General features: G+C 41.5%; 1 protein-coding gene across 2 annotated transcripts in view; it reads left to right on the top strand.

Moving 5' to 3' along the window:
• Window positions 1-9970, top strand: part of TMEM38B (transmembrane protein 38B) — a 107184-nt gene extending 97214 nt beyond the window's left edge. For both annotated transcript variants that reach the window (XM_033918538.1, XM_033918529.1), the window contains one exon: window positions 9518-9970. In XM_033918538.1, the coding sequence (XP_033774429.1) occupies window positions 9518-9769 (252 nt within the window). In that variant the 3' untranslated portion in view covers window positions 9770-9970. The remainder of the gene's footprint in view (window positions 1-9517) is intronic.
• Window positions 9971-10813: the final 843 nt, after the last annotated feature.

Below are 10813 nucleotides of genomic sequence, written 5' to 3' on the forward strand. Positions count from 1 at the left end.
AGCTTGCAAATGCACAATACATACCTTGGACTGCAAGCAATTCTTAGCTTTCTATCTGTTGTGGACTAAAACCCAACGTATTTTTCCTATGACCCAAACAAGATGGGGGCAGTCATTGATAAATGTATTTTATCCAAATGACTAGCCGATTGTATCTTTCACTTATGTTCAGGCTGGGATGACTCTGGAGGATCCTGTTGTGGCTCATAATGTTAAAGCCATGATTGCATTTGTGGTTCACTTGAGGTCAGTCTCCATTAAAGAGATTTGCAAAATTGCAACATTGTCTTCAGTCCACACATTCACATCTCATTACTGCCTTGAGCAAAATACCCTTCATGACAGTAGGTTTGATCAGATAGTTCTATAGAATTTGTTTGATGTCTAGAATCCAACTCCACCCTCCAAGGCCCATATTTATTCTATTCGAAACTTAACCCTCACAACAAGCGTGTATATAAGTTCAAGATGATTGGTTCCTGGTTGACCTTGCCATTGCAAGTCCCTGTTGTATTTGGGTTGTTGTTTTTGATAAGCTTGGTAGCTAGGGATTTCCATATGTGAGAAATAATGTTCTTGTCTTCAGAGAAAGCAAAGTTACTCACCTGTAGCAGGGGGTTCTCTGAGGACAATACAACATGTATTCCAGTGCAATAGGTGAGACATTCTTTGTTTTAATAGGCGCTTTCTATGAGTGACTCTTTTAGGTTTATCCTTTTATTCTTATGGAGTTCTTTTCCTTATTATAATTTTATGTATTTTGTAAACTACTTGGAACTTTTGGAAGCTATAGCGATATATCAAATTTTAATAAAACATAAACAAATGGGTTGTATCCCAATGACCGCATGCCATATGCAGGAAAGGAATTCACTCTGGATTTTTTTCTGTAATTCTGTGCTACTTCACTGTGCTCTCTGGCTCCAACTCTAGTTTTTTCCTTCGTCCGTTCTGCTCTTTTTATCTTATTTTATTTCAATGTTTTCATCCTTTTTTGGGATTTTCTGTTTTCGGAGCATTTCTTCAGCTCTGCCTATGTAGAAAAGATGCAGACTTTGGTCTACAGCTGAAAGCCCAATTCTTGGTGATACCTGTTGGCTAGCTTGCATTTGTTTCTTTAGAGTTCGGGGCCATCCCTGCTTTTCTCTCACCCTCTGTTAAGCAGGGGTTCAAGCCGTAGGCTGTTAGGCATTCTTTGGGAGTGTAGTGGGTTCAAACCCCACGTTGCTCCCTGTGCCTCTGGGCAAGTCACTTAATCCTCCACTGCCCCAGGTACATTAGATAGATTGTAAGCCCAGCAGGACAGATAGAGAAAATGCTTGAAGTACCTATATGTAAACTGCTTTGAGTGTAGTTCTATAACTATAAAAAAGGCGGTATACTAGTCCCAATCCCTTTCCCCTCTCAGGGTTCCGGCTGCGTTTTTGCCTCCACCCGTCCATAGAGGTGGAGGTAAGGTCAGGCACTGTGTCTGACTGGTAGCCCAAAGAGCAGCGTTGAGGAGGCATTCCCAGCATGAGGCAGTGATTTCTTCTCATCCAGCTACTGTGGGCTAAGACAGACTGCAGCACACTTCCAGCACAGGCCACAGTGAGTAAGGCTGTCACAGCCAATGAGGTGATTTGGAGGGGGTGGGGGTTGAATTTCACTGTTTTGGAGGTTTCTACATGTCCACCTGTGTTCCTCCACCTGAAAAATCCTAAACCAACATTTTTAGACTTTGCTTTCTATGAAAATATTGTGATTTTGGTGCGAATTTCTTAGTGGTGGCCATCTTGGATTTTTAGCAATAATTTTTTCAAAAGTTCCCTGCACTTCCACAACTGCATTTTTTGCCTTAATACTTGGGATGGGGGTCCTTGGGCTCCTTTGCTCCAAATTCATGCCAGAATTGCACAAAATTTGTGCTTCAGGTGTGTTTTGTGCCACGTTGCGTGGCTGGGAGAGGCGAGAGCACAAAGCCTGCCCTCTACCTTGTCTAAGCAGGTGACAAAAAGGGCAGCTGCCTTTGTTTTCAGGGCCCAACAGTGCTGCCATTTCTGTGTGAAGGGATGTGGAAGCCCTGAAGCCTGGGAAAATGCAGGTCATCTGAGGGTGACTTCACGTTCCCTAGTCAGGATGTCCTTGCAAATTTCTGACATTTTTGTGTCCTGCCAGAACAACCATGCTTCTACTGTGCCTCAGACTTGTCTCTCCGCGGCTTTGCCATCCTGAGCATGTCCTATTAGCAGAGCCTGCTTTTGTGATACTCATGGTGGGGATTAGTTGTTGACCCCTTGTTTTCTGGGGATGCCTTTGCCATGGCTGAGGACCTGCACCAGCATGCCTGATCTGTGGGCCCTTTTCTGGTTTTCCATTCTGGAGATCCCATGGTTCTGAACTTCTTGCAGTCTGATGTCTTATTGCACAGCTAGTTTCTCTACCTCTTCCTCTTTCATGTGTGGAGTGAGTGATCTGTCTTCCTCATTTTCTTGGCATCCTGTTCCTGACAGTCTGCTAAGGGGCATGAGTTCCTCTGGCAGGGCTCCTCAGTTGCATAGGTGGTTGTTGTTTTTTTATTATTATTATTTCTTTTTATTCTGCATATCATACAATTCTATGCAGATTACGAATTATTCAGGTACTCCAATGATGAGAGACTACTCCTGGATCTTCTGCAGGTGAATGCAGTTCTTGAAGTCCAGTGGTTTCACAAGTAGCCAGTGCGATCTGCCATAGTAGTGGTGGCCTCGGGACAGTCCCTTGCCTCGCTGGTTCTCACAGGGGCTTCCTTGCATTTTTTAGGTGCACCAAAATTTCTATAATTTCATGTTCTGGAATATTTTTCACAGTTTTCCACTCTGCCTTTTGGCCTGGCAATGGCACCTCATATCTTTACCAAAGTGATGGTTGTCGTGACAGCTCTCTTGAGGGAGATGGGTTCAAGGTGTACCCCTGCTTGAGCAATTGACTGATCCATGCCCCCTCATTAGAATGAAGGTTTGTGTCCTGTGGATTGAGTGGTCCAGATTTTAGAAGGCCTGGACTGGTTAGTTTAATATTTCTCAACTCAGTCCTGGAAGTACCCCCTTGCCAGTCAGGTTTTCAGGATATCCACAATGAATATGCATGAAAGAAATTTGCATATAATGGAGGCAGTGTATGCAAATCAAGTTTCTGCATATTCATTGTGGATATCCTGCAAACCTGACTGGCAAATGGGTACTCCAGGACTGAATTGAGAAACACTGGGTTAGTGTATTGCCACAAAAAACAAACAAACCAACAACAGCACTTTCATCCCGTTGCAGTCCCTGGTATATCTAGGGGTCTTAAGAACATAAGATTTGCCGCTGCTGGGTCCATCATGCCCAGCAGAGTGCTCACGCGGCAGCCCTTAGATCAAAGACCAGTGCCCTATGTGAGTCTAGCCTTACTTACGTATGTTCTGTTCCAGTAGGAACTTATCCAACCTTCTCTTGAATCCCTGAAGGGTGCTGTCCCTTATAACAGCCTCCGGGAGAGCATTCCAGACCTCTACCACTCTCTGGGTGAAGAAGAACTTCCTTACGTTTATCTGGAATCTTTTCCCTTTTAACTTTAGTGAGTGCCCTCTCATTCTTTTCACCTTGGAGAGGGTGAACAATCTCTCTGTCTCTACCAAGTCAATTCCCTTCAATATCTTGAATGTTTCGATCATGTCCCCTCTGTCTCCTCTTTTCAAGGGAGAAGAGGCCCAGTTTCTATAGCCTCACGTTTTACGGCAACTCCCCCAGCCCCTTAACCATTTTTGTCACTCTTCTCTGGACCCTTTCGAGTAGCACTAAATCCTTTTTAATGTACCATGACTAGTGCTGGATGCAGTATTCTAGGTGGGGGCGTACCATGGCCTGGTATAATGGCATGATAACCTTTTTAGATCTGTTTATGATCCCCTTCTTAATTATTCCTAGCATACTGTTTGCCCTTTTTGCCGCATTGGCACATTGTTCGGACAGTTTCATTAACTTGTCTACAAGTACTCCAAAGTCTCTTTCTTGGAGACTCTCTCCGAGTATAGCACCGGACATCCTGTATTATGCATATGATTTTGGTTACCGACGTGCATCACCTTGCACTTATCCATGTTGAACCTCATTTGCCATTTCGCGGCCCATTCCTCAAGTGTATTTATGGCTCTTTGTAGGTCTTCACAATCCTGTGTCCTCACTACTCTGAATAACTTTGTATCGTCTGCAAATTTAATCACCTCACTCGTCGTGCCAATTTCTAGGTTGTTTATAAATATGTTGAAGAGCACAGGCCAGAACACCGAACCCTGCGGCACTCCACTCGTGATTCTTTTCCAGTCCGAGTATTGTCCATTCACCTCCAATTCTCTGTTTCCTATCCGTCAACCAGTTTTTAATCCACGTGAGTATATCACCCTCAATTCCTTGGCTTGCAATTTTTCAAAATAGATATTCATGCAGAACCTTTTCGAATGCCTTCTGAAAATCTAGATAGATGATTTTGACCGGGTCACCCTTGTCTATATGCCCATTTACTCCTTCGAAGAAGTGCAGTAAGTTTGTCAAGCAAGATTTTTCTTTGCTGAAGCTATACTGGCTGGTCTTCATTAGTTTGTAACTGTCAAGGTGATTGATGATGTGGTCCTTTATCAGCGCCTCTACCATCTTTCCCGGTACCGAAGTCAGACTCACCAGTCTGTAGTTTCCCAGATCTCCCTTCGAACCGTTCTTGAAGATCGGCGTAACGTTCACCACTTTCCAGTCTTCTGGAATCTTTCCTGATTTGATCGACAGATTTACTATTAGCTGGAGCAGTTCAGCTATAACCCCTTTCAGTTCCTTGTTCAACATGGGAACTGGCCAAGCTTCTTGTCCAGAGGCTGCTCTGTATGCGTGTGACTAACTCCAGGTCCTGGGGTCTATGGCAGTCTCCATTGATGTGGTCCCTTGGACGAGGGAACATATGTATCTTCTGCAACTCACAGTGCTCTCCCTCTTGGTTCTGCTGGTGAAAGCATTACAGGCAGCTCTTCCTTGAAGTCTAGAGGCCCGGGCCAGCATGAATTGGTGGCTCCTTCTGCAGTCCTTCTCCAGGGGAATGCCGCTGCGGATTGCATCTTGGCCAATTGTTACGACAGATACTAGTCTCTGTGACTGGGGAGCCCATTACAACCATTGTCCCATTCGGGGGCATTGGACACCCTCTCCAATGACATGGTCAATTCCGCCTTTTGAAATTGTGGGTCATTAGTTTGGTTCTAGAGAACTTGTAGTGATATTTATGGTAGCCATTCTGTTAGCATTTTAGACATGGTGCTTTAAACATTGCACAGCATTTCTGGCACCTTCTGCTGTGTCCATGGACACATCAGTGAGCAGCTTTAAGTCTGTTCTGGTAATACAGACTCAAACAAGGATTTTCCCAGCCAGTTAGTTGCCAAACTAGCTTCTCTGAAGCTGAGAATTTTTCCCCGTGTGTAATTATCAAAAGTCTAATACTTCGAAAGTAGTCCGACTCTGACTACCTTCTGACCCCCCTTACAATATCTTTAGTCACCCAGACCCTCAGAAATGCCACCGAGATACTCAAGTGTTTCATAATATCTGGCTTTATGCATTTAATCGTCATCGGGTCTCTTAAAATGATTTGTGATATTTTTTGATGTTGAATATAGTTGTGTCTTTCAAAACAATAAATAATTTATAATAAATATAATGAATATGTTTTGTGCTAGTAATTCTTTATGATACTTAGCTTAAAGTGATCGAGTTCTAAGGGATACAAAAGCCGACATGTTTCACCTTGAGGGTTTCTTCAGGGCTACTATCCCTACAACGAAGGAAAACCTCATCATTAACAGAATTAATAAAATTTATCGTTTCAAATCGACATATTCACCATATCCTTATCATATCAATTTGTATCGAACACTCTCAGGTATAATTCTCACCTTTATGAAGCTAATCTTCCACGTCGCGACCACCGAGTTCTTGTTGTCAATATGACCACGGCGTGCATCTCCCCATTCTAAATACCTCCCGGTCAGCTGTACATGACGTCACAAGGACAAAACCATCAGACTGGCCGGGGGGTAATGTTTACCGAAAACTGTACTATGTTACTAAAGCACTCCCCTATATATCGTTCTTACTTTCTTGTTCAAAAATGAAGATCGGAGACCCCCCCAAAAGAGCCCTCATATTAAAGATAACCATTCCAATTCTAAATTAAAGCCAAAGGGGATTACTGTAATGAGGCGGTATATCCACCTCTTCTCAAGAAAGTTCAATCTTTCCTCCCTATTTCTCACCCCCCTCTGGTCCCTCAAGTTGTCAATGACTCTCCATTTAATTTGATCAACTGAATGATTCTTCGATCTCCAATGTTGGACCAGAGGGGCTGAGAGGGTATCTGTAGAAATACGAGATTTGTGCTCATTCAAGCGTAACTGAACAGGTCGCTTTGTGCGGCCCACATATACTAGGAGGCAGGGACACTCTATGATATAAATGACCCAATCTGTCTTACAGTTAGTGTTACTCCAGGCATGGACCATTAATTTGGTCTGGGGTCTTGCCACCGGGTGCCCTCGATGGTTTTCTCACACCATTGACGACATGAACATTTGGTGTGAGAACCATATTTTTGAATAGAATCCCCCCGTTGTTATAACAGTTGACCTATCATCCCGCTCTTAGTTTAAGCAATCATAGGGAATTCATCCAAACCTCTTAGACTACTCAATATGGGCCAATGTTGTCTGATATAACACACCATAGCTTTGACCACATCTGAATAGGGTAACACACATACCAATTTCGATTCCTCTACTGCTAGTTGATTTTCCCTAGACTTATCTAGCAATAGTAGGTCCCGTTGAGCATACTGTGCTCGTAGGTATGCTTGATGTATAGACTTTTCTGGATACCCTCTCATGCGAAACCGTTGGCTAATGTCTCCTGCCACCCTCTTAAATTCTGCCAAATCCGAACATATTCTCTGGGCCTTTAGGAATTGACTAACAGGGAGACTATATTTGAGTTTGTATGGATGAAAGCTAGAAAAGTGTAACAAAGTGTTCCGAGCTACAGATTTTCTATATAAGGTGGTATTGAATTGGTTACCCTCCCTAATGACCAAAACGTCCAAAAATTCAATTCTTGTGGTGTTATAAGTCGCTGTAAACTGTAAATTTGCATTTTTCGTATTAATCCAAAAAATAAACTTGTGGAGTTCTACTTCTGTGTCCCCCCATAGAAAAAATATGTCATCCAAGAACCTCTTCCACATTAGAATATGAGTGTGATACTGTGTTAAAGGGTATACTACTTGTTCTTCAAATTTGCCTATATAAAGGGTAGCTACCGAGGGAGCTAAAGTAGCTCCCATCGCCACCCCTTGGACTTGTTTATAAAATACTCCTTCAAATGTGAAATAATTTTCTTGAATCACCCATTTGGCCAGAGTGACAAGAAAGTCCGTCCTTATTCTTTCTTGGCCTTCCCTCGCCATTAAGGTAACCCTAATAATCTCCAAAGTACCCTCCTGTGGAATTTTGGTATACAAAGAAACTACGTCTAAAGTGACTATCCAAAATTGTTGGGATAAATTTGAGATTTCCATAAGTGTCCTCAGAAAATGAGATGAGTCTTTTAAATAAGATCAGACTTGCATGGCTGCTCATTTGAGGAATATGTCCACAAACTTGGATAAAGGTTCAAGGAGACTATCCCTGGTGTTTACAATTGGTCTACCCGGGGGAGTATCCAAATTCTTGTGAATCTTAGGTACAAATTGAATTTTAAGAGACCCAGTGAAGATTAAATGCATAAAGCCAGATACTATGAAACACACTTGAGTATCTCGGTGGCATTTCTGAGAGTCTGGGTGACTAAAGATACTGTGAGGGGGGTCAGGAGGTAGTCAGAGTCAGACTACTTTCGAAGTATTATATTCTATACTCTCTCATTATTATTGAAACACGCTGTCCATATAATTAATTATCAAAAGTGGCATAAATCATCTTTGAGAATTATCTGTTTTTGTTGGAGATGAGATGGGAGTAGTCCTGTAAAATTAGAATTTTCTTATTACTGTGCTGCAAACCATCCCAGGCCTTGCATGCGCTAAGAATCAGTCAGTCAGCAGCATAAGAATCAGTTAAGCATAAAATTCAAAATTTGATGATATACAGTCAAAGATCAATCATTTCCCATTTTGACATGGGGGGGAGAGGGCACCAGCATGAGGCAAAGGCTAAGTTTGTTTGTGAACCATGGCTTCAGAAAAAGGAGAACAGATTGAGACATCTGGAGTTTACTTCCACTGAAAGCAATGGAAATAAAACCTGGATGTCTCAATCCATCCTCCTTTTTCTGGAGTCATATGGTAACCCTATCCAAGAACTCTGACAGTTCAGCATCTGCTGTAGAGTCTCACAGGCTCACAATTTGTAGGTTGTTTTTCTGTATCCAGTTTTCTAGGTCATCTATCTTAGCTTCCAGTTTCACTAGCATAGAATGAAGCTGTTTACTTCCACCATTGGACCCACCAGGGAGTCCTTCAGTGAGGACATACGCTACTTAGCTTCAGTACCTCTCCTGTTAGTTTCTCCTATTGTGGCATTTGCTCTGTGGAGCTGCTGAGAGTTTTTCAGATTTACATTCTAAACTTGTACTACTACTTTGGTAACTTACAGGACCAAGCTAGAGCCAGTTTTAGAGCCCTATTTCTTACCCAGTGCCATTTTGTCTGCATGGTCCTTCTCTCTGCAAGTTTCTGCTGGGGTTTGATTTTTTGGATTTATTTGTTCATATACAAACCTACATCAAAATGAAGCCCAGTGATGGGTGTAGAACACTGAAAATTACCAAAGGAGGACTGGACAGCAGGGGCATAGTGGAGCTCATATAAAGATGACCATCCTTACTAACACACGATATTGTCTCCCCTCATTATTTATTAACTGCCTTTTCATGAAAAGATTCACATAAAGTGATTTACAATATATTGAATAGTAATAATCAGGTGATCTTGGATATTTTCCCTATCTGTCATTGCAGTCTAACTGTGGTACCTGGGGCAATGGAGGTTTAAAAGATTTGCCCAGTTACTTACAACCTCAGGGTGCTCATGCAGCAGCTTTAACCACTAGGCCACTTCCCCCTCCATTAGTGAATTTTAAACTATTGTGTGCAGAATTTTCAAAAGGTTTGTACAGAACTATGTTTTGTTATGTATTTTTGTGGATAAGTCCCCCAGGGATAATACTCCTCGACTCATTTATATCAAGGGGAAAGAATATTAGGAGTTGATATTAATACACAAATGTCCTATTGACTATCTGGAGTGGTCCTGACTTAGAACATGTGTTATGCTGTTCACACACACTATGTTTTTTTTATCTTAAATTTTTGTGATCATTTACTTTCTTCCTCTTGTTATTTGTCAATCTTTGGAGAAATGAGAAATAGCTTAACACTGGGGCTAACCTAGAATGTTTTCTTCTATTCAACTATCATTATAGATAACCATGATGCTGACACATTCTACAACATCTCCATTTGCCCCCTTTGAGGCAGTGCTTGGGCGAATGCTATTTGGCTTAGAACAGACTTCTGCAAGCATAAAGGGTGAAGCTTGTACATCCCTAAATGGCTCTCACCAAGCAGTCAAACCACTTGTCCGTGAATCTAGTGACTCTTCTGCCACTTCAGATGCTATCGAGAGCGAAATCAGCACAGTCACGAGGGAAAGACGATCTAAAAAAGCAGATTGAACTCCAGTGACCACCTTGCAGCAGATAAACCTAGAAAATATACAGATATATTTTTAATTACTGTTGAGTGCTAAAATATTTTTGGTTTCAAATATGTATAAAAACAATAGTTGGGTAAAGAAGATACCTTTATTAAGCATTGCTAATGGAAGAGACCTTATTAATCCCAAATGCTTCCATTTTAAAATATTACCCCCTCCCCCCCCCCCTCTTTTTTTTTTTTTTTTTTTTACTAAGCCATGGTAGAGGTTTCTACCGTGGCCCGAATGCTAAATGCTCCAACACTCATAGAATTCTTATAAGTGTCAGAGCAGTGCCAGAGCATTTAGCACTCCAGGCTGCGGTAGAAAACTCTGCCATGGCTTAATAAAAGAGGGCCTTAGTCATCTTAGTGAAGGTATCAATTCTACCCACTTAGATATATTTTTTGATGAGCTAATATAGTACATTCATTTTCTTTCAAATGATGTGAAATGAAAATAAAATAGAAGATAATATGAAAAGACAAGACAGGATTTAAATTGTGTACTTCCCTCTAGTGAAAATAATATACTAGTCAGCACACTGGAAATGTATATGTGTTCATTGTATTCAGGCTTGTTCCTAGTATTGGTTCTGTTGCCATTATGTCCCTGTATCCATTAGTGGCTTTCTTCTTTTTATTCTTCTCTTTCTGCCCTGGATCACTTAACTGGGTAAATATGTGAAGAAGTCTTCTCCAAGGCTTATTCAGTGCTTATTCTATCATTTTCATGTAGGAGCTGACCTTGTAAATATGATTCTTCTTCTTTTAATTGCATTGTTTCTATAACGAACAGTGTGTATTCTAAACCTCTACCCAGAAAATAAAGACTGTATTTATAATATATAGTTCTGGGCTCTTCTCAACCTCTTTATAGATTTTTAAACTATTTTATGAGCCTCAGCCCCACCACTCACCGCCTCAAAATCCTTTCATCGCGGCAAGCTTTACGTAGTACTTTCCTCATTGGCTCATTTAAACCAATTATGTTCTATCTTTTTTATCTTTTTTTTTATATATAT

This window comes from Geotrypetes seraphini, chromosome 1 (genome assembly GCF_902459505.1).
Source record: "Geotrypetes seraphini chromosome 1, aGeoSer1.1, whole genome shotgun sequence".
Taxonomy (NCBI): Eukaryota; Metazoa; Chordata; class Amphibia; order Gymnophiona; family Dermophiidae; genus Geotrypetes; species Geotrypetes seraphini.